This window comes from Oncorhynchus keta, unplaced genomic scaffold, assembly GCF_023373465.1.
Source record: "Oncorhynchus keta strain PuntledgeMale-10-30-2019 unplaced genomic scaffold, Oket_V2 Un_contig_4646_pilon_pilon, whole genome shotgun sequence".
Classification (NCBI taxonomy): Eukaryota; Metazoa; Chordata; class Actinopteri; order Salmoniformes; family Salmonidae; genus Oncorhynchus; species Oncorhynchus keta.
This window is the reverse complement of record NW_026287884.1, coordinates 68,100-94,735: the sequence shown is the minus strand read 5'-3', so window position 1 is coordinate 94,735 and position 26,636 is coordinate 68,100. Positions and strand designations below refer to the sequence as shown.

Sequence of the window (26,636 nt, the reverse complement as noted above, 5' to 3'; positions counted from 1 at the left end):
AGCCTGTCCTCATTCAGTCTCAATGACAGCTATAAACACAGTATCAGCCTGTCCTCATTCAGTCTCAATGACAGCTATAAACACAGTATCAGCCTGTCCTCATTCAGTCTCAATGACAGCTATCAACACAGTATCAGCCTGTCCTCATTCAGTCTCAATGACAGCTATAAACACAGTATCAGCCTGTCCTCATTCAGTCTCAATGACAGCTATAAACACAGTATCAGCCTGTCCTCATTCAGTCTCAATGACAGCTATAAACACAGTATCAGCCTGTCCTCATTCAGTCTCAATGACAGCTATAAACACAGTATCAGCCTGTCCTCATTCAGTCTCAATGACAGCTATAAACACAGTATCAGCCTGTCCTCATTCAGTCTCAATGACAGCTATAAACACAGTATCAGCCTGTCCTCATTCAGTCTCAATGACAGCTATAAACACAGTATCAGCCTGTCCTCATTCAGTCTCAATGACAGCTATAAACACAGTATCAGCCTGTCCTCATTCAGTCTCAATGACAGCTATAAACACAGTATCAGCCTGTCCTCATTCAGTCTCAATGACAGCTATAAACACAGTATCAGCCTGTCCTCATTCAGTCTCAATGACAGCTATCAACACAGAGAAACACAGTATCAGCCTGTCCTCATTCAGTCTCAATGACAGCTATAAACACAGTATCAGCCTGTCCTCATTCAGTCTCAATGACAGCTATCAACACAGAGAAACACAGTATCAGCCTGTCCTCATTCAGTCTCAATGACAGCTATAAACACAGTATCAGCCTGTCCTCATTCAGTCTCAATGACAGCTATAAACACAGTATCAGCCTGTCCTCATTCAGTCTCAATGACAGCTATAAACACAGTATCAGCCTGTCCTCATTCAGTCTCAATGACAGCTATAAACACAGTATCAGCCTGTCCTCATTCAGTCTCAATGACAGCTATCAACACAGAGAAACACAGTATCAACCTGTCCTCATTCAGTCTCAATGACAGCTATCAACACAGAGAAACACAGTAGCCTGTCCTGTATTATGTGTAGACCAGTGACACAACATTTCAACTTTAATGTTAAATTCCGGTTGTGACACAACAAAAGCCAAAGGTTTGTGAAGGCTCATAACAGCAGTCGTTCCACTTACTTCCCTGTCCGGGACTCCATCTTGCCAGGGGGCGTCGCTACACGTTTCCTCTTCCTAGGTCGGCCCCGCCCACGTCTGGTTAGACTCCGCCTCTCCTCCTCCTGCTGCTGAACCTCTCTGAACAGAAAGAGAACAGTGATTAGAGAGGACCTGCCAGTCTGTCTGTCTGTCTGTGTTACTCACTGAGTGTCAGAGCGCCTCTGCAGCTTGTCCAGTTGTGTAGTGTCTGTCTGTCTGTCTGTCTGTCTGTCTGTCTGTCTGTCTGTCTGTTACTCACTGGGTGTCAGAGCGCCTCTGCAGCCGGTCCAGTTGTCTCTGTCTGTCTGTCTGTCTGTCTGTCTGTTACTCACTGGGTGTCAGAGCGCCTCTGCAGCCGGTCCAGTTGTCTCTGTCTGTCTGTCTGTCTGTCTGTCTGTCTGTCTGTCTGTCTGTTACTCACTGGGTGTCAGAGCGCCTCTGCAGCCGGTCCAGTTGTTTCTGTCTGTCTGTCTGTCTGTCTGTCTGTTACTCACTGGGTGTCAGAGCGCCTCTGCAGCCGGTCCAGTTGTCTCTGTCTGTCTGTCTGTCTGTCTGTTACTCACTGGGTGTCAGAGCGCCTCTGCAGCCGGTCCAGTTGTCTCTGTCTGTCTGTCTGTCTGTCTGTTACTCACTGGGTGTCAGAGCGCCTCTGCAGCCGGTCCAGTTGTCTCTGTCTGTCCTTGTACTGCCTCTGTAGCTCCGCTAATCTCATCCGATGCTGAGACTCCCCTCCATCACACACCTCCACACACAGTTTACTGAAGAGCTGCTGGACACACACACACACACACACACAGCTTACTGAAGAGCTGCTGGACACACACACACACACACACACACACACACACACACACACACACAGCTTACTGAAGAGCTGCTGGACACACACACAGCTTACTGAAGAGCTGCTGGACACACACACACACACACACAGCTTACTGAAGAGCTGCTGGACACACACACACACAGCTTACTGAAGAGCTGCTGGACACACACACACACAGCTTACTGAAGAGCTGCTGGACACACACACACACACACAGCTTACTGAAGAGCTGCTGGACACACACACACACACACACACACACACACACACACACACACACACACACACACACACACACAGCTTACTGAAGAGCTGCTGGACACACACACACACACACACACACACACACAGCTTACTGAAGAGCTGCTGGACACACACACACACACACACACACACACACAGCTTACTGAAGAGCTGCTGGACACACACACAGCTTACTGAAGAGCTGCTGGACACACACACAGCTTACTGAAGAGCTGCTGGACACACACACACAGCTTACTGAAGAGCTGCTGGACACACACACACAGCTTACTGAAGAGCTGCTGGACACACACACACACACACACAGGTCTACAGTCTGGTACCTCCTGTGAGTCTGTCCTCATCCCCCCAGGTCTACAGTCTGGTACCTCCTGTGGGTCTGTCCTCATCCCCCTGTGGGTCTGTCCTCATCCCCCCAGGTCTACAGTCTGGTACCTCCTGTGGGTCTGTCCTCATCCCCCCAGGTCTACAGTCTGGTACCTCCTGTGGGTCTGTCCTCATCCCCCCAGGTCTACAGTCTGGTACCTCCTGTGGGTCTGTCCTCATCCCCCCAGGTCTACAGTCTGGTACCTCCTGTGGGTCTGTCCTCATCCCCCTGTGGGTCTGTCCTCATCCCCCCAGGTCTACAGTCTGGTACCTCCTGTGGGTCTGTCCTCATCCCCCCAGGTCTACAGTCTGGTATCTCCTGTGGGTCTGTCCTCATCCCCCCAGGTCTACAGTCTGGTACCTCCTGTGGGTCTGTCCTCATCCCCCCAGGTCTACAGTCTGGTACCTCCTGTGGGTCTGTCCTCATCCCCCCAGGTCTACAGTCTGGTACCTCCTGTGGGTCTGTCCTCATCCCCCCAGGTCTACAGTCTGGTACCTCCTGTGGGTCTGTCCTCATCCCCCAGGTCTACAGTCTGGTACCTCCTGTGGGTCTGTCCTCATCCCCCCCAGGTCTACAGTCTGGTACCTCCTGTGGGTCTGTCCTCATCCCCCCAGGTCTACAGTCTGGTACCTCCTGTGGGTCTGTCCTCATCCCCCTATGGGTCTGTCCTCATCCCCCCTGGTCTACAGTCTGGTACCTCTTGTGGGTCTGTCCTCATCCCCCCCAGGTCTACAGTCTGGTACCTCCTGTGGGTCTGTCCTCATCCCCCTGTGGGTCTGTCCTCATCCCCCCTGGTCTACAGTCTGGTACCTACCTCCTGTGGGTCTGTCCTCATCCCCCCAGGTCTACAGTCTGGTACCTCCTGTGGGTCTGTCCTCATCCCCCCAGGTCTACAGTCTGGTACCTCCTGTGGGTCTGTCCTCATCCCCCTGTGGGTCTGTCCTCATCCCCCCAGGTCTACAGTCTGGTATCTCCTGTGGGTTTGTCCTCATCCCCCCAGGTCTACAGTCTGGTACCTCCTGTGGGTCTGTCCTCATCCCCCCAGGTCTACAGTCTGGTACCTCCTGTGGGTCTGTCCTCATCCCCCTGTGGGTTTGTCCTCATCCCCCCAGGTCTACAGTCTGGTATCTCCTGTGGGTCTATCCTCATCCCCCCAGGTCTACAGTCTGGTACCTCCTGTGGGTCTGTCCTCATCCCCCTGTGGGTCTGTCCTCATCCCCCCAGGTCTACAGTCTGGTACCTCCTGTGAGTCTGTCCTCATCCCCCCAGGTCTACAGTCTGGTACCTCCTGTGGGTCTGTCCTCATCCCCCCAGGTCTACAGTCTGGTACCTCCTGTGGGTCTGTCCTCATCCCCCCAGGTCTACAGTCTGGTACCTCCTGTGGGTCTGTCCTCATCCCCCCAGGTCTACAGTCTGGTACCTCCTGTGGGTCTGTCCTCATCCCCCCAGGTCTACAGTCTGGTACCTCCTGTGGGTCTGTCCTCATCCCCCCAGGTCTACAGTCTGGTACCTCCTGTGGGTCTGTCCTCATCCCCCTGTGGGTCTGTCCTCATCCCCCTGTGGGTTTGTCCTCATCCCCCCAGGTCTACAGTCTGGTATCTCCTGTGGGTCTGTCCTCATCCCCCCAGGTCTACAGTCTGGTACCTCCTGTGGGTCTGTCCTCATCCCCCTGTGGGTCTGTCCTCATCCCCCCTGGTCTACAGTCTGGTACCTCTTGTGGGTCTGTCCTCATCCCCCCCAGGTCTACAGTCTGGTACCTCTTGTGGGTCTGTCCTCATCCTCCAGCTGTAGGTCTTGCTGGGGTGTAGTTGTCTGGGGAGGTTGATGTGAGACTGGCTCTCAATGGCCTCCAGCAACACCTTTCTACCTGCCTCTAACAGGCGGTCAAGACCACACAACACCTCACCTACACACACACACACACACAGAGAAACAGACACACAGAGAGAGAATCAGACACACAGAGAGAGAGAGAATCAGACACACACACAGAGAGACAGACACACACAGAGAGAAGCAGAGACAGACACACACAGAGAGAAGCAGACAGACACACACAGAGAGAAGCAGACAGACACACACACAGAGATAAACAGACACACACACAGAGATAAACAGACACACACAGAGAGACAGACACACACAGAGAGACAGACACACACAGAGAAACAGACACACACACAGAGAGAGAAACAGACACACACACAGAGAGAGAAACAGACACACACACAGAGAGAGAAACAGACACACACAGAGAGAAACAGACACACACAGAGAGAGAAGCAGAGAGACACACACAGAGAGAAACAGACACACAGAGAGAGAAACAGACACACACAGAGAAACAGACACACACACACACAGAGAGAGAAACAGACACACACACAGAGAGAGAAACAGACACACACACAGAGAGAGAAACAGACACACACAGAGAGAGAAACAGACACACACACAGAGAGAGAAACAGACACACACACAGAGAGAGAAACAGACACACACACAGAGAGAGAAACAGACACACACACAGAGAGAGAAACAGACACACAGAGAGAGAAACAGACACACAGAGAGAGAAACAGACACACAGAGAGAGAGAAACAGACACACACAGAGAGAGAAACAGACACACACAGAAAGAAACAGACACACAGAGAGAGAAACAGACACACAGAGAGAGAAACAGACACACAGAGAGAGAGAAACAGACACACACAGAGAGAGAAACAGACACACACAGAAAGAAACAGACACACACACACAGAGAGACAGAAACACACAGAGAGACAGAAACACACAGAGAGACAGAAACACACAGAGAGACAGAAACACACAGAGAGACAGAAACACACAGAGAGACAGAAACACACAGAGAGACAGAAACACACAGAGAGACAGACACACACAGAGAGACAGAAACACACAGAGAGACAGAAACACACAGAGAGACAGACACAAACAGAGAGACAGAAACACACAGAGAGACAGAAACACACAGAGAGACAGAAACACACAGAGAGACAGACACACACAGAGAGACAGAAACACACAGAGAGACAGAAACACAGAGAGAAACAGAAACACACAGAGAGAAACAGAAACACACAGAGAGAAACAGAAACACACAGAGAGAAACAGAAACACACAGAGAGACAGAAACACACAGAGAGACAGAAACACACAGAGAGACAGAAACACACAGAGAGACAGAAACACACAGAGAGACAGAAACACACAGAGAGACAGAAACACACAGAGAGACAGAAACACACAGAGAGACAGAAACACACAGAGAGACAGAAGCACACAGAGAGACAGAAGCACACAGAGAGACAGACAGAATTAGATTCAGTTTAGGAACTTTTTGAAGAAGTCACATTCAAACCGTTCTCCCCTCTCCTTCTCCTCCTCCCCCCCTTCTGCTCCTGCCCCCTCCCCCTCCATTCCCTCCTCCCCCTCCCCCTTCTGCTCCTGCCCCCTCCCCCCTTCTGCTCCTGCCCCCTCCCCTCCATTCCCTCCTCCCCCCTTCTGCTCCTGCCCCCTCCCCTCCATTCCCTCCTCCCCCTCCCCCCACCTCCCCCTTCTGCTCCTGCCCCCTCCCCCCCCATTCCCTCCTCCCCCTCCCCCCTCCTCCCCCTTCTGCTCCTGCCCCCCCCCCTCCATCCCCTCCTCCCCTTCCCTCCTCCTCACCCTGCTCCAGCTGTATCCTATCCATCTCTAGTGAGGCCATGTCGCTGAGTAGAGTCATCCCCTCCAGAGCCCAGACCTCCAGACACCCAGGACTGGCCACGTCTCTCCCCAGCGAGGAGGCCTCTGTCTGGGGCAGGGTGGGTAGGGCAGGGGGGGCAGCCTGGGGCATCTGACTGGCAGCCAACAGCGTCATCATACCAGCCATGGGATCATCAGGGACGATGTTTAGAGGGGAGGGAGAGGGAGGGGAGGGAGAGGGAGGGGAGGGAGAGGGAGGGCAGGGAGAGAGAGGGGGAGGAGAGGATGCGTGTGTGTCGGGGCTGGGTCTAAAGGCCGGTCGCTCGGAGCTTGCCGTGGTGCATGATGGGTAATGGACGGCACTCGACTTCTCTGTGACCTCTGGTTTAGTCTCCACCTTCGGGACGGACGGTGGAAGCCGATAGGCTCCTCGGCAGCCGTGGGTCAACACCTCCATCTTGACCACTCCTGCCTCCTCTTCCTCGGTCTGTTGTTCTTGTGGCTGTGTGGGGGGAGGACAGGGCTGGGGGGCTGAGGGGAGGCTGGTGTGTTCTTGTGGCTGTGTGGGGGGAGGACAGGGCTGGGGGCTGTGGTGAGGCTGGTGTGTTCATGTGGCTGTGTGGATGGTAGAGGAGGACAGGGCTGGGGGCTGTGGTGAGGCTGGTGTGTTCTCGTGGCTGTGTGGGGGAGGACAGGGCTGGGGGCTGAGGGGAGGCTGGTGTGTTCATGTGGCTGTGTGGATGGTAGAGGAGTACAGGGCTGGGGGCTGATGGGAGGCTGGTGTGTTTGTGTGGGTGTGTAAGGCTGGGATGTGTGTGTAATTGTGTGTGTGTGTGGGTGAGATGTGTGTGTTTGAGGCTTGACTCTCCGTCTCTCTCTATTTGGCTGAGGGTCGGAGGGCTGGAGGTCCGGAGCCGAGGGTCCAGGGCAGCAGGACTCATGCCCAGCTGGGGTGGCTCCTGGTCGGGGTCATGCTTCAGCGTGGTCCCCTGGTCTGGCCGGAGGTCCAGGCCCCGAGGCTTCGCGTCTGGAGCTGTGGCCCGGAGGAGTGGCGGCAGGGAGGAGACCGAGGGGTGTTTGTTACCCCCTGCTGGATGGGGGAGGGGGCGGGGGGGGAATAGGGCCTGGTAACGGTAACCAGGGGTGATATCTGTACAAACACAGGGACAGGTAAATAACACACATGATCCCTCTCATCAAGCAGTGATGTATCTAAACAGACTGGTTATATAGAGACAACACAACAGAATTTAACAGAATAGAAGAGACTAGAATTCAATAAGAGAATAACAGAATAGAATTCAACAGAACAATAGAATCACAATAGTAGAATAGAATACAACAGAATAGAATATAATGTAACAGAATAAAATATAATACAATAGAATAACAGAATAAAATGTAACAGAATAGAATGTAAAAATAGAATACAACAATAGAATACAACAATAGAATGTAACAGAATAGAATATAACAATAGAATGTAACAGAATAGAATATAACAATAGAATGTAACAGAATAGAATATAACAATAGAATGTAACAGAATAGAATGTAACAGAATATAATACAATAGAATAACAGAATAAAATGTAACAGAATAGAATACAACAATACAATGTAACAGAATATAATATAATACGATATAATACAACAATAGAATGTAACAGAATAGCATTCTATTATAACAGAATATAATAGAATACAATAGAATACAACAATAGAATGTAACAGAATAGCATTCTATTATAACAGAATATAATAGAATACAATAGAATACAACAATAGAATGTAACAGAATAGCATTCTATTATAACAGAATATAATATAATACAATAGAATACAACAATAGAATGTAACAGAATAGCATTCTATTATAACAGAATATAATAGAATACAACAGAATACAACAATAGAATGTAACAGAATAGCATTCTATTATAACAGAATATAATAGAATACAATACAACAATAGAATGTAACAGAATAGCATTCTATTATAACAGAATATAATAGAATACAATAGAATACAACAATAGAATGTAACAGAATAGCATTCTATTATAACAGAATATAATAGAATACAACAGAATACAACAATAGAATGTAACAGAATAGCATTCTATTATAACAGAATATAATAGAATACAATAGAATACAACAATAGAATGTAACAGAATAGCATTCTATTATAACAGAATATAATAGAATACAATAGAATACAACAATAGAATGTAACAGAATAGCATTCTATTGTAACAGAATATAATAGAATACAACAATAGAATGTAACAGAATAGCATTCTATTATAACAGAATATAATACAATATAATACAACAATAGAATGTAACAGAATAGCATTCTATTATAACAGAATATAATAGAATACAATAGAATTTAACAGAATAGCATTCTATTATAACAGAATATAATAGAATACAATAGAATACAACAATAGAATGTAACAGAATAGCATTCTATTATAACAGAATATAATAGAATACAACAATAGAATGTAACAGAATAGCATTCTATTATAACAGAATATAATACAATATAATACAACAATAGAATGTAACAGAATAGCATTCTATTATAACAGAATATAATATAATACAATAGAATGTAACAGAATAGCATTATATAACAGAATATAATAGAATATAATAGAATGTAACAGAATAGCATTCTATAACAGAATATAATAGAATACAACAATAGAATGTAACAGAATAGCATTCTGTTATAACAGAATATAATATAATACAATAGAATGTAACAGAATAGCATTCTATAACAGAATATAATAGAATACAACAATAGAATGTAACAGAATAGCATTCTGTTATAACAGAATATAATAGAATAACAGAATAAAATGTAACAGAATAGAATACAACAATACAATGTAACAGAATATAATAGAATACAATAGAATACAACAATAGAATGTAACAGAATAGCATTATATTATAACAGAATATAATAGAATACAATAGAATACAACAATAGAATGTAAAAGAATAGCATTCTATTATAACATAATATAATAGAATACAATAGAATGTAACAGAATAGCATTCTATTATAACAGAATATAATAGAATACAACAATAGAATGTAACAGAATAGCATTCTATTATAACAGAATATAATAGAATACAATAGAATACAACAATAGAATGTAACAGAATAGCATTCTATTATAACAGAATATAATAGAATACAATAGAATACAACAATAGAATGTAACAGAATAGCATTCTATTATAACAGAATATAATAGAATACAATAGAATACAACAATAGAATGTAACAGAATAGCATTCTATTATAACAGAATATAATAGAATACAACAGAATACAACAATAGAATGTAACAGAATAGCATTCTATTATAACAGAATATAATAGAATACAATAGAATACAACAATAGAATGTAACATAATAGCATTCTATTATAACAGAATATAATAGAATACAATAGAATACAACAATAGAATGTAACAGAATAGCATTCTATTATAACAGAATATAATAGAATACAACAATAGAATGTAACAGAATAGCATTCTATTATAACAGAATATAATACAATAGAATACAACAATAGAATGTAACAGAATAGCATTCTATTATAACAGAATATAATACAATAGAATGTAACAGAATAGCATTCTATTATAATAGAATATAATAGAATACAATATAATACAACAATAGAATGTAACAGAATAGCATTCTATTATAACAGAATATAATAGAATACAATAGAATGTAACAGAATAGAATTCTATTATAACAGAATATAATATAATACAATAGAATGTAACGGAATAGCATTCTATTATAACAGAATATAATAGAATACAATAGAATGTAACAGAATAGAATTCTATTATAACAGAATATAATATAATACAATAGAATGTAACAGAATAGCATTCTATAACAGAATATAATAGAATACAACAATAGAATGTAACAGAATAGCATTCTGTTATAACAGAATATAATAGAATACAACAATAGAATGTAACGGAATAGCATTCTATTATAACAGAATATAATACAATAGAATACAACAATAGAATGTAACAGAATAGCATTCTATTATAACAGAATATAAAAGAATACAATAGAATGTAACAGAATAGAATTCTATTATAACAGAATATAATAGAATACAATAGAATGTAACAGAATAGCATTCTATAACAGAATATAATAGAATACAACAATAGAATGTAACGGAATAGCATTCTATTATAACAGAATATAATACAATAGAATACAACAATAGAATGTAACAGAATAGCATTCTATTATAACAGAATATAATACAATAGAATGTAACAGAATAGCATTCTATTATAACAGAATATAATAGAATACAACAATAGAATGTAACAGAATAGCATTCTATTATAACAGAATATAATATAATACAACAATAGAATGTAACGGAATAGCATTCTATTATAACATAATATAATAGAATACAACAATAGAATGTAACAGAATAGCATTCTATTATAACAGAATATAATAGAATACAACAATAGAATGTAACAGAATAGCATTCTATTATAACAGAATATAAAAGAATACAACAATAGAATGTAACAGAATAGCATTCTATTATAACAGAATAGAATAGAATACAACAATAGAATGTAACAGAATAGCATTCTATTATAACAGAATATAACAGAATACAACAATAGAATGTAACAGAATAGCATTCTATTATAACAGAATATAATAGAATACAACAATAGAATGTAACAGAATAGAATATTAGTTTTAACAGGATGCTCACCTGTGTAGATTCGGTGATAGGGGGCGGTGGTCTGTTTCTCCCCCCTCTCTCCCCCCTCCTCCTCTCCCTCGTCAGTGTCCTGCTTGGGTCTCAGGGGGGAGGAGGGTCTCAGGGGGGAGGCAGAGTGTGGGGCGGAACAGCGAGGAAGGGGAGAGGAAGGGTGAGACCTCTCTCTCTGGACCTCCGGGTGTTGGAGAGTGGACCTGGGGGAGGACAGGGGGGTGAGGGAGGAGGTGGAGGGGGGAGGTGAACGGAGAGGAGTTTTATGACAGTGGAGGGAGGGGGAGGCAGTGGGGCGTGGCGAGGGGCGGGGTTTGGGCTCGGAACTCCTCTTATTGGTCTTCTCTTCTAGCTCTGCCCTCTGTTCACTGGCCTTCAGACGCTCCTACAACAGAGGGGGGTTAGGTGTGTATCAGGTGTGTCAGCACCAGTCAGGTGTGCATTAGGTGTGCATCAGGTGTGTCAGCACCAGTTAGGTGTTTATCAGGTGTGCATCAGGTGTGTATCAGGTGTGTCAGCACCAGTTAGGTGTTTATCAGGTGTGCATCAGGTGTGTATCAGGTGTGTCAGCACCAGTTAGGTGTTTATCAGGTGTGTATCAGGTGCGTCAGCACCAGTTAGGTGTGCATTAGGTGTTTATCAGGTGTGCATCAGGTGTTTATCAGGTGTGCATCAGGTGTGCATTAGGTGTGCATTAGGTGCGCATCAGGTGTGCATCAGGTGTTTATCAGGTGTGCATCAGGTGTTTATCAGGTGTTTATCAGGTGTGCATTAGGTGTGCATTAGGTGTTTATCAGGTGGGCATTAGGTGTGCATTAGGTGTTTATCAGGTGTGCATTAGGTGCGCATCAGGTGTGTCAGCATCAGTTAGGTGTTTATCAGGTGTGCATTAGGTGTTTATCAGGTGTTTATCAGGTGTGCATTAGGTGTGCATTAGGTGTTTATCAGGTGGGCATTAGGTGTGCATCAGGTGTGTCAGCATCAGTTAGGTGTTTATCAGGTGTGCATTAGGTGCGCATCAGGTGTGTCAGCATCAGTTAGGTGTTTATCAGGTGTGCATTAGGTGCGCATCAGGTGTGTCAGCATCAGTTAGGTGTTTATCAGGTGTGCATTAGGTGCGCATCAGGTGTGTCAGCATCAGTTAGGTGTTTATCAGGTGTGCATTAGGTGTTTATCAGGTGTGCATCAGGTGTTTATCAGGTGGGCATTAGGTGTGCATTAGGTGTTTATCAGGTGTGCATTAGGTGCGCATCAGGTGTGTATCAGGTGTGTCAGCACCAGTTAGGTGTTTATCAGGTGTTTATCAGGTGTGCATCAGGTGCGCATCAGGTGTGTATCAGGTGTGTATCAGGTGTGTCATTACCAGTTAGGTGTTTATCAGGTGTGCATCAGGTGTGCATCAGGTGCGTATCAGGTGTGTATCAGGTGTGTCAGCACCAGTTAGGTGTTTATCAGGTGTGCATCAGGTGTGTCAGCACCAGTTAGGTGTGCATCAGGTGTGTATCAGGTGTGTCAGCACCAGTTAGGTGTTTATCAGGTGCGCATCAGGTGTGTCAGCACCAGTTAGGTGTGCATCAGGTGTGCATCAGGTGTGTCAGCACCAGTTAGGTGTTTATCAGGTGTGCATCAGGTGTGTCAGCACCAGTTAGGTGTTTATCAGGTGTGCATCAGGTGTGTCAGCACCAGTTAGGTGTTTATCAGGTGTGCATCAGGTGTGTCAGCACCAGTTAGGTGTTTATCAGGTGCGCATCAGGTGTGTCAGCACCAGTTAGGTGTTTATCAGGTGCGCATCAGGTGTGTCAGCACCAGTTAGGTGTGTATCAGGTGTGCATCAGGTGTGCATCAGGTGTGTCAGCACCAGTTAGGTGTTTATCAGGTGCGCATCAGGTGTGTCAGCACCAGTTAGGTGTGTATCAGGTGTTTATCAGGTGTGCATCAGGTGTGTCAGCACCAGTTAGGTGTTTATCAGGTGCGCATCAGGTGTGTCAGCACCAGTTAGGTGTGTATCAGGTGCGCATCAGGTGTTTATCAGGTGTGTCAGCACCAGTTAGGTGTTTATCAGGTGTGCATCAGGTGTGCATTAGGTGCGCATCAGGTGTGTATCAGGTGTGTCAGCACCAGTTAGGTGTGCATCAGGTGTGCATCAGGTGTGTCAGCACCAGTTAGGTGTTTATCAGGTGTGCATCAGGTGTGCATTAGGTGCGCATCAGGTGTGTATCAGGTGTGTCAGCACCAGTTAGGTGTTTATCAGGTGTGCATCAGGTGTTTATCAGGTGTGCATCAGGTGTGTCAGCACCAGTTAGGTGTTTATCAGGTGTGCATCAGGTGTGTCAGCACCAGTTAGGTGTTTATCAGGTGTGCATCAGGTGTGTCAGCACCAGTTAGGTGTGTATCAGGTGTGCATCAGGTGTTTATCAGGTGTGCATCAGGTGTGTCAGCACCAGTTAGGTGTTTATCAGGTGTGCATCAGGTGTGTCAGCACCAGTTAGGTGTTTATCAGGTGTGCATCAGGTGTGTCAGCACCAGTTAGGTGTTTATCAGGTGTGCATCAGGTGTGTCAGCACCAGTTAGGTGTTTATCAGGTGTGCATCAGGTGTGTCAGCACCAGTTAGGTGTGCATCAGGTGTGTCAGCACCAGTTAGGTATGCATCAGGTGTTTATCAGGTGTGCATCAGGTGTGTCAGCACCAGTTAGGTGTTTATCAGGTGTGCATCAGGTGTGTCAGCACCAGTTAGGTGTGCATCAGGTGTGTAAGCACCAGTTAGGTATGCATCAGGTGTTTATCAGGTGTGTATCAGGTGTGTCAGCACCAGTTAGGTGTTTATCAGGTGTGCATCAGGTGTGTCAGCACCAGTTAGGTGTTTATCAGGTGTGCATCAGGTGTGCATCAGGTGTGTCAGCACCAGTTAGGTGTGCATCAGGTGTTTATCAGGTGTGCATCAGGTGTTTATCAGGTGTGTATCAGGTGTGTCAGCACCAGTTAGGTGTTTATCAGGTGTGCATCAGGTGTGTCAGCACCAGTTAGGTGTTTATCAGGTGTGCATCAGGTGTTTATCAGGTGTGTATCAGGTGTGTCAGCACCAGTTAGGTGTTTATCAGGTGTGCATCAGGTGTTTATCAGGTGTGCATCAGGTGTGTCAGCACCAGTTAGGTGTTTATCAGGTGTGCATCAGGTGTGTCAGCACCAGTTAGGTGTGTATCAGGTGTGCATCAGGTGTTTATCAGGTGTGCATCAGGTGTGTCAGCACCAGTTAGGTGTTTATCAGGTGTGCATCAGGTGTGTCAGCACCAGTTAGGTGTTTATCATGTGTGCATCAGGTGTGTCAGCACCAATTAGGTGTTTATCAGGTGTGCATCAGGTGTGTCAGCACCAGTTAGGTGTTTATCAGGTGTGCATCAGGTGTGTCAGCACCAGTTAGGTGTTTATCAGGTGTGCATCAGGTGTGTCAGCACCAGTTAGGTGTGCATCAGGTGTGTCAGCACCAGTTAGGTGTTTATCAGGTGTGCATCAGGTGTGTCAGCACCAGTTAGGTATGCATCAGGTGTTTATCAGGTGTGCATCAGGTGTGTCAGCACCAGTTAGGTGTTTATCATGTGTGCATCAGGTGTGTCAGCACCAGTTAGGTGTGCATCAGGTGTGTCAGCACCAGTTAGGTGTTTATCAGGTGTGCATCAGGTGTGTCAGCACCAGTTAGGTGTGTATCAGGTGTGCATCAGGTGTTTATCAGGTGTGCATCAGGTGTGTCAGCACCAGTTAGGTGTTTATCAGGTGCGCATCAGGTGTGTCAGCACCAGTTAGGTGTGTATCAGGTGTGCATTAGGTGTGTCAGCACCAGTTAGGTGTGCATCAGGTGTGTCAGCACCAGTTAGGTGTTTATCAGGTGTGCATTAGGTGTGTCAGCACCAGTTAGGTGTGCATCAGGTGTGTCAGCACCAGTTAGGTGTTTATCAGGTGTGCATCAGGTGTGTCAGCACCAGTTAGGTGTTTATCAGGTGTGCATCAGGTGTTTATCAGGTGTGCATCAGGTGTGTCAGCACCAGTTAGGTGTTTATCAGGTGCGCATCAGGTGTGTCAGCACCAGTTAGGTGTGTATCAGGTGTGCATCAGGTGTTTATCAGGTGTGTCAGCACCAGTTAGGTGTTTATCAGGTGTGCATCAGGTGTGCATTAGGTGCGCATCAGGTGTGTATCAGGTGTGTCAGCACCAGTTAGGTGTTTATCAGGTGTGCATCAGGTGTGCATCAGGTGTGTCAGCACCAGTTAGGTGTTTATCAGGTGTGCATCAGGTGTGCATTAGGTGCGCATCAGGTGTGTATCAGGTGTGTCAGCACCAGTTAGGTGTTTATCAGGTGTGCATCAGGTGTTTATCAGGTGTGCATCAGGTGTGTCAGCACCAGTTAGGTGTTTATCAGGTGTGCATCAGGTGTGTCAGCACCAGTTAGGTGTTTATCAGGTGTGCATCAGGTGTTTATCAGGTGTGCATCAGGTGTGTCAGCACCAGTTAGGTGTTTATCAGGTGTGCATCAGGTGTGTCAGCACCAGTTAGGTGTTTATCAGGTGTGCATCAGGTGTGTCAGCACCAGTTAGGTGTTTATCAGGTGTGCATCAGGTGTGTCAGCACCAGTTAGGTGTTTATCAGGTGTGCATCAGGTGTGTCAGCACCAGTTAGGTGTGCATCAGGTGTGTCAGCACCAGTTAGGTATGCATCAGGTGTTTATCAGGTGTGTATCAGGTGTGTCAGCACCAGTTAGGTGTTTATCAGGTGTGCATTAGGTGTGTCAGCACCAGTTAGGTGTGCATCAGGTGTTTATCAGGTGTTTATCAGGTGTGTATCAGGTGTGTCAGCACCAGTTAGGTGTTTATCAGGTGTGCATCAGGTGTGTCAGCACCAGTTAGGTGTTTATCAGGTGTGCATCAGGTGTGTCAGCACCAGTTAGGTGTTTATCAGGTGTGCATCAGGTGTGTCAGCACCAGTTAGGTGTGTATCAGGTGTGCATCAGGTGTTTATCAGGTGTGCATCAGGTGTGTCAGCACCAGTTAGGTGTTTATCAGGTGTGCATCAGGTGTGTCAGCACCAGTTAGGTGTTTATCAGGTGTGCATCAGGTGTGTCAGCACCAGTTAGGTGTTTATCAGGTGTGCATCAGGTGTGTCAGCACCAGTTAGGTGTGCATCAGGTGTGTCAGCACCAGTTAGGTATGCATCAGGTGTTTATCAGGTGTGTATCAGGTGTGTCAGCACCAGTTAGGTGTTTATCAGGTGTGCATTAGGTGTGTCAGCACCAGTTAGGTGTGCATCAGGTGTTTATCAGGTGTGCATCAGGTGTTTATCAGGTGTGTATCAGGTGTGTCAGCACCAGTTAGGTGTTTATCAGGTGTGCATCAGGTGTGTCAGCACCAGTTAGGTGTTTATCAGGTGTGCATCAGGTGTGTCAGCACCAGTTAGGTGTTTATCAGGTGTGCATCAGGTGTGTCAGCACCAGTTAGGTGTTTATCAGGTGTGCATCAGGTGTGTCAGCACCAGTTAGGTGTTTATCAGGTCTGCATCAGGTGTGTCAGCACCAGTTAGGTGTTTATCAGGTGTGCATCAGGTGTGTCAGCACCAGTTAGGTGTTTATCAGGTGTTTATCAGGTGTGTCAGCACCAGTTAGGTGTTTATCAGGTGTGTCAGCACCAGTTAGGTGTTTATCAGGTGTGTCAGCACCAGTTAGGTGTTTATCAGGTGTGTCAGCACCAGTTAGGTGTTTATCAGGTGTTTATCAGGTGTGCATCAGGTGCGTCCTCACCATCAGTTGAGCGTTCCTCTGCAGCTCCAGGACCTGAGCAGCATGTTGTTGAATCATCACCAGCTCATGTTGCCTCAGCATCTGTTGCTGTGACAACATCTGCAGCTGAGCGGCATGTTGCAGAGAACTGCCTGCTCCATACACCCCTGGCCACTGGGGGGCGCCACCCCCATCCAACACATCTCCTCCTACGGGGACACGATATAGGGTTATGCATGATCAAAGCAGTGTTCCACACACCCCAGTCGTCCTCACATCGTACCGTAGCGTGGGATGTGTTCTGTGGCTATAACCATCAGCTGTCCTGACTGGGGGTCTCTGGCCAGCTGGTAGGGAGGGAGGGCCTGGTGCAGCGGAGAGGGGCCTAAACCTGGGGCGGAGAGAGACGGGGAGAGAGACATATAGATATATATATATATATATATATATATAGATATATAGATATAGTGGGTATAGTGGGTGAGTGGATATAGTGGGTATAGTGGGTATAGTGGGTGTGTAGTGGGTGTGTAGTGGGTATAGTGGGTGTGTAGTGGATATAGTGTGTGTGTAGATATAGTGGGTGTGTAGTGGGTATAGTGTGTGTGTGGTGGATATAGTGTGTGTGTGTGGATATAGTTGGTATAATGGATATAGTGTGTGTGGGTATAGTGGGTGTGTAGTGGGTATAGTGGGTATACTGGGTGTGTAGTGGATATAGTGTGTGTGTAGATATAGTGGGTGTGTAGTGGGTATAGTGGGTATAGAGTGTGTGTATAGTGTGTGTGTGTGGTGGATATAGTGTGTGTGTGTGGATATAGTTGGTATAGTGGATATAGTGTGTGTGTGGGTATAGTGGGTATAGTGTGTGTGTATAGTGTGTGTGTGGGGGGGTATAGTGGGTATAGTGGGGATATAGTGGAAATAGTGTGGGTATAGTGGGTATAGTGGATATAGTGTGTGTGTATAGTGTGTGTGTGTGTGTGGTGGATATAGTGTGTGTGTGGATATAGTGGGTATAGTGGATATAGTGTGTGTGGGTATAGTGTGTGTGTGGGTATAGTGGGTATAGTGGATATAGTGTGTGTGTGTGGGTATAGTGGGTATAGTGTGTATGTGTATAGTGGGTATAGTGTGTGTGTGGGGGTATAGTGGGTATAGTGGGTGTGTAGTGGATATAGTGGGCATAGTGGTTATAGAGGGTATAGCGGGTGTGTAGTGGGTATAGTGGGTGTGTAGTGTGTGTGTAGTGGCATAGTGGTTATAGAGGGTATAGCGGGTGTGTAGTGGGTATAGTGGTTGTGTAGTGGGTATAGTGGGTGTGTAGTGGTTATAGAGGGTATAGCGGGTGTGTAGTGGGTATAGCGGGTGTGTAGTGGGTATAGTGGGTGTGTAGTGGGTGTGTAGTGGGTATAGTGGGTGTGTAGTGGGCATAGTGGTTATAGAGGGTATAGCGGGTGTGTAGTGGGTATAGTGGGTGTGTAGTGGGTATAGTGTGTGTGTAGTGGGCATAGTGGTTATAGAGGGTATAGTGGGTGTGTAGTGGGTATAGTGGGTGTGTAGTGGGCATAGTGGTTATAGAGGGTATAGTGGGTGTGTAGTGGGTATAGTGGGTGTGTACCGTAGGGGGATCCCGACAGCCAGATGGGCGGTGCTCCTTGGCGGGGCATCCAGGGGTGAGAGGTCAGGGGGGAGGGGTCGTGGGGCCAGCGGGCGGAGCCTCCAGTCACCATGAGGTTGGAGGTCATGAGGTTAGAGGTCAGGGCGCTGGACACCAAGGGGGGGTGCATCTGGGTGAACTCTGCCAGCTCCTTACTCTCTCTAATCACACACACACACACACACACACACACACACACACACACATCTAATTCATAACACTCTTTATATCCATCCTTGATATGGAGTGATAGAGTGCACACACTTCAGGAACAAGAGAATCAACAGAACCAGGGAATCAACCCCTAACCAGGGAATCAACCGCTAACCAGGGAATCAACCGCTAACCAGGGAATCAACCGCTAACCAGGGAATCAACCGCTAACCAGGGAATCAACCGCTAACCAGGGAATCAACCGCTAACCAGGGAATCAACCGCTAACCAGGGAATCAACCCCTAACCAGGGAATCAACCCCTAACCAGGGAATCAACCCCTAACCAGGGAATCAACCCTTTAACCAGGGAATCAACCCCTAACCCAACCAGGGAATCAACCCCTAACCCAACCAGGGAATCAACCCCTAACCCAACCAGGGAATCAACCCCTAACCAGGGAATCAACCCCTAACCCAACCAGGGAATCAACCCCTAACCCAACCAGGGAATCAACCCCCAACCCAACCAGGGAATCAACCCCTAACCCAACCAGGGAATCAACCCCCAACCCAACCCGGGAATCAACCCCAACCCAACCCGGGAATCAACCCCCAACCCAACCCGGGAATCAACCCCCAACCCAACCCGGGAATCAACCCCCAACCCAACCCGGGAATCAACCCCCAACCCGGGAATCGACCCCTAACCAGGGAATCAACCCCCAACCAGGGAATCAACCCCTAACCCAACCAGACCCAACCAGGGAATCGACCCCCTAACCCAACCAGGGAAACAACCCTACCAGGGGATCAACCCCTAACCCAACCAGGGGATCAACCCCTAACCAAACCAGGGGATCAACCCCCAACCCTACCAGGGGATCAACCCCTAACCCAACCAGGTAATCAACCCCTAACCCAACCAGGGAATCAACCCCTAACCCAACCAGGGAATCAACCCCTAACCCAACCAGGGAATCAACCCCTAACCCAACCAGGGAATCAACCCCAACCCAACCAGGGGATCAACCCCTAACCCTACCAGGGAATCAACCCCTAACCCAACCAGGGAATCAACCCCTAACCCAACCAGGGAATCAACCCCTAACCAGGGAATCAACCCCTAACCCAACCAGGGAATCAACCCCCAACCCAACCAGGGAATCAACCCCTAACCAGGGAATCAACCCCTAACCCAACCAGGGAATCAACCCCTAACCCAACCAGGGGATCAAGCTAAGAGGTTATACATCTAACCACTACAGTTTCCTAACAGGTTGCAGGTCAGAAAATGTGACAGACTGCCTTTACTGCAGCCTATCACAGGTGAGCCGTTAGTCACGCCTCCTAACCTGAGCAACTTCTCCTGCTCACGCTCCAGGCACCCCAGTCTGTCACCACGGTGACGGGCTCGCTCGTCCCCCCGCTCCTCGTCTGTTTGGACGACAGAATAGAACATAGTGACCCATAATGCACTGCTTCAACAACAGTAGATTTGGTGATATCTGGTATATTAAAATATACGGAAGTTAAAACGCAAACAAATTTCTACGATTTTACCGACTTACAGTTCATACGGAAATAGGTCCATTTAAATTAATTAATCTATGGATATTATTATTATTATTATTATTATATATTATTTAAAGTAATTAATCTATGGATATTTTAATTAAGTAATCTATGTATATTTAAATTAATTAATCTATGGGTATTTAAAATAATTCAAATAAATTAATCTATGGATATTTTAATTAAGTAATATATGTATATTTAAATTAATTTATCTATGGGTATTTAAAGTAATTATTCTATGGATATTTTAATTAAGTAATCTATGGATATTCTAATTAATTAATCTATGGCTATTTAAATGAATACATTTTAATTAATTAATATATGGCTATTTAAATTCATTAATTAAAATGTATTAATCTATGGATATTTTGATGAATTATTCTATGAATATTTTAATTAATCTATGGATATTTTAATTAATATATGGATATTTAAATGAATTAATCTATGGATATTCTAATTAATTAATCTATGGCTATTTAAATGAATAAATTTTAATTAATTAATCTATGGCTATTTAAATTCATTAATTAAAATGTATTAATCTATGGATTTCACATGACTGGGAATACAGATATGCATCTGTTGGACGACCAATTGGATACCAGAAATTGTAGAGAAAAAGGGATACAAGTAACAAAAATATATATATAAAAAATAATCTTTTGTTTTATATATAAAATAAACATAAGACAATTTTTAACAAATTAAATACAAACTTGAGAAAATCCGTGGCATTTTTGTGGTAACTTCACATTTTAGTGGCCTTTTATTGTCCCCAGCACAAGGTGCACCTGTGTAATGATCATGCTGTTTTAATCAGCTTCTTGATATGCCACACCTGTCAGGTGGATGGATTATCTTGTCAAAGGAGAAATGCTCACTAACAGGGATGTAAACAAATTTCTGCAAAGAATTTCGGTGTGTGAAAAAAACTGTGTAGAATTGTAGATAGTGTCTTAAAATGTCAAAACAAAACTGTTTGTCCCCCCCCATATCTAAACAACAGCTGTCCCCCCCCATATCTAAACAACAGCTGTCCCCCCCCATATCTAAACAACAGCTGTCCCCCCATATCTAAACAACAGCTGTCCCCCATATCTAAACAACAGCTGTCCCCCCCCATATCTAAACAACAGCTGGCCCCCTCCATATCTAAACAACAGCTGCCCCCATATCTAAACAACAGCTGCCCCCCATATCTAAACAACAGCTGTCCCCCCATATCTAAACAACAGCTGGCCCCCCATATCTAAACAACAGCTGTCCCCCATATCTAAACAACAGCTGCCCCCATATCTAAACAACAGCTGTCCCCCATATCTAAACAACAGCTGTCCCCCCATATCTAAACAACAGCTGCCCCCCATATCTAAACAACAGCTGTCCCCACCATATCTAAACAACAGCTGGCCCCCCATATCTAAACAACAGCTGCCCCCATATATAAACAACAGCTGTCCCCCATATCTAAACAACTGCTGTCCCCCCATATCTAAACAACTGCTGTCCCCCCCCATATCTAAACAACTGCTGTCCCCCCCCATATCTAAACAACAGCTGTCCCCCCCATATCTAAACAACAGCTGGCCCCCCCATATCTAAACAACAGCTGTCCCCCGCCATATCTAAACAACAGCTGTCCCCCCATATCTAAACAACAGCTGCCCCCCATATCTAAACAACAGCTGTCCCCCCATATCTAAACAACAGCTGTCCCCCCATATCTAAACAACAGCTGTCCCCCATATCTAAACAACAGCTGGCCCCCCATATCTAAACAACAGCTGTCCCCCACCATATCTAAACAACAGCTGTCCCCCCCATATCTAAACAACAGCTGTCCCCCCCCGGATATCTAAACAACAGCTGTCCCCCGCCATATCTAAACAACAGCTGTCCCCCCATATCTAAACAACAGCTGTCCCCCCATATCTAAACAACAGCTGTCCCCCACCATATCTAAACAACAGCTGCCCCCCATATCTAAACAACAGCTGCCCCCCATATCTAAACAGCTGTCCCCCCATATCTAAACAACAGCTGCCCCCCATATCTAAACAACAGCTGCCCCCCCATATATAAACAACAGCTGTCCCCCATATCTAAACAACTGCTGTCCCCCCCATATCTAAACAACTGCTGTCCCCCCATATCTAAATAACAGCTGTCCCCCCCATATCTAAACAACAGCTGTCCCCCCATATCTAAACAACAGCTGTCCCCCCATATCTAAACAACAGCTGTCCCCCATATCTAAACAACAGCTGTCCCCCCCATATCTAAACAACAGCTGTCCCCCCCATATCTAAACAACAGCTGTCCCCCCATATCTAAACAACAGCTGTCCCCCATATCTAAACAACAGCTGCCCCCCCATATCTAAACAACAGCTGCCCCCCATATCTAAACAACAGCTGCCCCCCCATATCTAAACAGCTGTCCCCCATATCTAAACAACAGCTGCCCCCCCATATCTAAACAACAGCTGCCCACCATATCTAAACAACATATGCCCCCCCATATCTAAACAACAGCTGTCCCCCATATCTAAACATATGCCCCCCATATCTAAACAACAGCTGTCCCCCATATCTAAACAACAGCTGCCCCCCATATCTAAACAACAGCTGTCCCCCATATCTAAACAACAGCTGCCCACCATATCTAAACAACATATCCCCCCCCATATCTAAACAACAGCTGTCCCCATATCTAAACATATGCCCCCCATATCTAAACAACAGCTGTCCCCCATATCTAAACAACAGCTGTCCCCCCATATCTAAACAACAGCTGTCCCCCCCATATCTAAACAACAGCTGTCCCCCCCATATCTAAACAACAGCTGTCCCCCCATATCTAAACAACAGCTGTCCCCCCCATATCTAAACAACAGCTGCCCCCATATCTAAACAACAACAGCTGCCCCCCCATATCTAAACAACAGCTGGCCCCCCATATCTAAACAACAGCTGTCCCCCCATATCTAAACAACAGCTGCCCCCATATCTAAACAACAGCTGTCCCCCATATCTAAACAACAGCTGTCCCCCCATATCTGAACATATGCCCCCCCATATCTAAACAACAGCTGTCCCCCATATCTAAACAACAGCTGCCCCCCATATCTAAACAACAGCTGTCCCCCCATATCTAAACAACAGCTGCCCCCCATATCTAAACAACAGCTGTCCCCCATATCTAAACAACAGCTGTCCCCCATATCTAAACAACAGCTGTCCCCCCATATCTAAACAACAGCTGCCCCCCCATATCTAAACAACAGCTGCCCCCCATATCTAAACAACAGCTGCCCCCCATATCTAAACAACAGCTGCCCCCATATCTAAACAGCTGTCACCCCCATATCTAAACAACAGCTGTCCCCCCATATCTAAACAACAGCTGTCCCCCCCATATCTAAACAACAGCTGTCCCCACCATATCTAAACAGCTGTCCCCATATCTAAACAACAGCTGTCCCCCCATATCTAAACAACAGCTGTCCCCCCATATCTAAACAACAGCTGCCCCCCATATCTAAACAACAGCTGTCCCCCATACCTAAACAACAGCTGCCCCCCATACCTAAACAACAGCTGCCCCCCATATCTAAACAACAGCTGCCCCCATATCTAAACAACAGCTGCCCCCATATCTAAACAACAGCTGCCCCCCATATCTAAACAACAGCTGCCCCCATATCTAAACAGCTGTCACCCCCATATCTAAACAACAGCTGTCCCCCATATCTAAACAACAGCTGCCCCCCATATCTAAACAACAGCTGTCCCCCCATATCTAAACAACAGCTGTCCCCCCATATCTAAACAACAGCTGTCCCCTTGCTATAAGATGTACATAAATAGTCTCACCTTTAACCCCTGCGTGCAGTAGTAGAGGTCTCTGGGAGTCTGTATTGCTCTGTCTGGCCACTGCCACAGCTATCCCAACAGGAGGGTGACGGACCTCTCCCCCACCCTCGCCTGGCCCCGCCCCTTCGCCGCGTCCCAACGACCGAGAGCTGTCGGGACGCTCCTGCTCTCTCTTCATCAGCCTCCCCCCCGCTCCTCCTCCTCCTCCTCCCTCCAGCCTCGTGAACGCCAGCCCTCCGAACGAGGCTTGGTTGTCCGTGTTCTGCCTGGAGGAGGACCCCACGCTGTATTTGATCAGACTCTGCATGGCCGACACCTCTCCTCCGTCTGCTCCCCCCTCAGACCCTCCTCCCCCGCTGCCTCTCCTTCCCCCCACTGGGCGGTACAGGGCTGAGGTGTCCAAGTAGCGCCCCTGTCCCTCCTCTCCCCTCTGGGGTTGGGGCGGAGGGTGGGGGGAATGTGTGTGTCTGTGTTGGGGTGTGTGGGGGTTGGAAGGGGGTCTGTTGAGTTCCTGTTGGTTATGGTGTGAGGGTTGAGTGTGTGTGTGTCTGTGTTGGGGTGTGTGGGGGTTGGAAGGGGGTCTGTTGAGTTCCTGTTGGTTATGGTGTGAGGGCTGAGTGTGTGTGCGTGCCTGCTGTGCGGAGTGTGCGTGTCCGTGCTGGGAGGCCAGAGCTGCCATATGACTGGTGGCGTAGTTGGCCAATGGGCTGATGGGGTTCCATTTAGGCCCTTCGCCCACCCGCTCCAAGCCCAATCGGATGGCATGTTTTGGAGTGTCCCTGGGGTCCGGGCTGAACCCTGATTGGCTGACGTAACCGTCTCGTTTCAGCGCCGAACCGTTGGAGCAGATCACAGAGCCCTCCTCCCGCTCTCTCTGATTGGACAAATCACCAGGAAGAGAAGTGCGACGGTCCGATAGTGTCTTTTCAGGAAACCTCTCTCTCTCTTTTCTCTCTCTTTTTCTCTCTCTCTCAGTTTGTCCTGTTTGTCCCTGGCCTGCGATGCGATCTGGATCGGGCCGATCTGCTCATCATAGACCTCCACAGAAGGCACGTAAGTGGGCGCGCTCACATGCTGTTCCCTGATAGGCTCCCGGTGTGCAGGGTAGGCGGGGCCAGGGAGGAGTCCACCGCTGTAGGTAGATTCAGTCTTCCTCAGCCTGTCTGTGTGTGTGTGGGGGCTGGGGTTAGGGTTGGGGGAGCGAGTGGGTGTGTCATCAGTCTCTGGGTAACGCCCAGAAGAGGAGGAGCCCTGGGGGGGTCGAGAAGCAGAGGGGTGGTGGAGGAAAACCTCTCTGTCACGCTCCGTCTCTCGTTCTCTGTGGCGTTCTCTCTCTCCACTCCTCCCATCCTGTGTCAGATCTACCACACTGTATGGACGAGGCTCCCTCTCGCCTCTCTCCTCGCGGTAGGGTATCTCTCTGCCCCCCTCCTGAGGCTCCTCTCTCTCCCTCTCCTCGCGGTAGAGTCTGTCTCGGTCCCTGCCCCCCTCCTGAGGCTCGTCTCTCTCCCTCGACACACGGTAGAGTCTGTCTCGGTCCCTGCCCCCCTCCTGAGGCTCGTCTCTCTCCCTCTCCTCGCGGTAGAGTCTGTCTCGGTCCCTGCCCCCCTCCTGAGGCTCCTCCCTCTCCTCGCGGTAGAGTCTGTCTCGGTCCCTGCCCCCCTCCTGAGGCTCCTCTCTCTCCCTCGCCACACGGTAGAGTCTGTCTCGGTCCCTGCCCCCCTCCCGGGAGCTACTCTGGGGGGTGGAACTGGGGGGGACGGAGGAGGGTTGGAGAGGCGGCTGGGGTAACGACACCGGCAGGAAGAACCTCTCTGGAACACAAACATCACAACACCATCAGACCACATCCTCCAACAACAACACCATCACCTCATCCTCCAACAACACCACCATCACCTCATCCTCCAACAACAACACCATCACCTCATCCTCCAACAACACCACCATCACCTCATCCTCCAACAACAACACCATCACCTCATCCTCCAACAACAACACCATCACCTCATCCTCCAACAACAACACCATCACCACATCCTCCAACAACAACACCATCACCTCATCCTCCAACAACAACATCACCTCATCCTCCAACAACAACACCATCACCTCATCCTCCAACAACAACACCATCACCTCATCCTCCAACAACAACACCATCACCTCATCCTCCAACAACAACACCATCACCTCATCCTCCAACACCACCACCATCACCTCATCCTCCAACAACACCACCATCACCTCATCCTCCAACAACAACACCATCACCTCATCCTCCAACAACAACACCATCACCTCATCCTCCAACAACAACACCATCACCTCATCCTCCAACAACAACACCATCACCTCATCCTCCAACAACAACACCATCACCTCATCCTCCAACAACAACACCATCACCTCATCCTCCAACAACAACACCATCACCTCATCCTCC

The 26,636-nt window shown here is 46.9% G+C and overlaps 4 protein-coding genes across 18 annotated transcripts in view; all 4 read right to left on the bottom strand.

The window, feature by feature from the left end:
• Window positions 1–1,045: 1,045 nt before the first annotated feature.
• On the bottom strand, window positions 1,046–3,368 carry LOC127924852 (BAH and coiled-coil domain-containing protein 1-like). Its single transcript, XM_052509476.1, has 3 exons — window positions 3,323–3,368; window positions 1,801–1,937; window positions 1,046–1,267 (listed from the first exon to the last, which is right to left on the bottom strand). Exons 1-3 carry the CDS (start codon window positions 3,341–3,343, stop codon window positions 1,147–1,149), a joined length of 279 nt encoding a protein of 92 aa, XP_052365436.1. The 5' UTR covers window positions 3,344–3,368; the 3' UTR covers window positions 1,046–1,146.
• Window positions 2,680–7,030, bottom strand: LOC127924851 (uncharacterized). Of its 11 annotated transcripts, none has more exons than XM_052509471.1 (4): window positions 6,316–7,030; window positions 4,337–4,531; window positions 3,911–4,045; window positions 2,680–2,828 (listed from the first exon to the last, which is right to left on the bottom strand). In XM_052509471.1, exons 1-3 carry the CDS (start codon window positions 6,788–6,790, stop codon window positions 4,032–4,034), a joined length of 684 nt encoding a protein of 227 aa, XP_052365431.1. In that variant the 5' UTR covers window positions 6,791–7,030; the 3' UTR covers window positions 2,680–2,828; window positions 3,911–4,031. The 11 variants fall into 11 exon arrangements, with proteins under 11 accessions (XP_052365431.1, XP_052365432.1, XP_052365426.1 ...); XM_052509472.1 differs by having other exon boundaries at window positions 3,956–4,045; XM_052509466.1 differs by lacking the exon at window positions 2,680–2,828 and adding an exon at window positions 2,918–3,120.
• Window positions 6,941–25,027, bottom strand: LOC127924854 (trinucleotide repeat-containing gene 18 protein-like). The gene is made up of 8 exons (XM_052509477.1): window positions 24,191–25,027; window positions 20,087–20,168; window positions 18,541–18,740; window positions 17,203–17,310; window positions 16,941–17,128; window positions 11,158–11,542; window positions 6,995–7,483; window positions 6,941–6,948 (listed from the first exon to the last, which is right to left on the bottom strand). Exons 1-8 carry the CDS (start codon window positions 24,867–24,869, stop codon window positions 6,941–6,943), a joined length of 2,139 nt encoding a protein of 712 aa, XP_052365437.1. The 5' UTR covers window positions 24,870–25,027.
• Window positions 25,026–26,636, bottom strand: part of LOC127924850 (zinc finger CCCH domain-containing protein 13-like) — a 37,856-nt gene continuing 36,245 nt past the window's right edge. For all 5 annotated transcript variants that reach the window (XM_052509460.1, XM_052509463.1, XM_052509464.1 and 2 more), the window contains one exon: window positions 25,026–26,004. In XM_052509460.1, coding sequence (XP_052365420.1) covers window positions 25,040–26,004 — 965 coding nt within the window. In that variant the 3' untranslated portion in view covers window positions 25,026–25,039. The remainder of the gene's footprint in view (window positions 26,005–26,636) is intronic.

Excerpts from the sequence above, each read along its gene's own strand:
- LOC127924851 (XM_052509471.1), bottom strand. The coding sequence starts at position 6,790 with ATGGAGGTGTTGACCCACGGCTGCCGAGGAGCCTATCGGCTTCCACCG. Across the intron at positions 4,532-6,315 it reads TAGGATACAGCTGGAGCAGG|GTGAGGTGTTGTGTGGTCTT; the intron begins GTGAGGAGGAGG and ends GTGTGTGTGTAG.
- LOC127924852 (XM_052509476.1), bottom strand. The coding sequence starts at position 3,343 with ATGAGGACAGACCCACAAGAG. Across the intron at positions 1,938-3,322 it reads TGAGGACAGACCCACAAGAG|CAGCTCTTCAGTAAACTGTG; the intron begins GTACCAGACTGT and ends GTGTGTGTCCAG. Across the intron at positions 1,268-1,800 it reads CAGAGGCGCTCTGACACCCA|AGAGGTTCAGCAGCAGGAGG; the intron begins GTGAGTAACAGA and ends CTTTCTGTTCAG.
- LOC127924854 (XM_052509477.1), bottom strand. The coding sequence starts at position 24,869 with ATGGCAGCTCTGGCCTCCCAGCACGGACACGCACACTCCGCACAGCAG. Across the intron at positions 17,311-18,540 it reads GCTGTCGGGATCCCCCTACG|GTTTAGGCCCCTCTCCGCTG; the intron begins GTACACACCCAC and ends TCTCCGCCCCAG. Across the intron at positions 17,129-17,202 it reads AGAACACATCCCACGCTACG|GAGGAGATGTGTTGGATGGG; the intron begins GTACGATGTGAG and ends GTGTCCCCGTAG.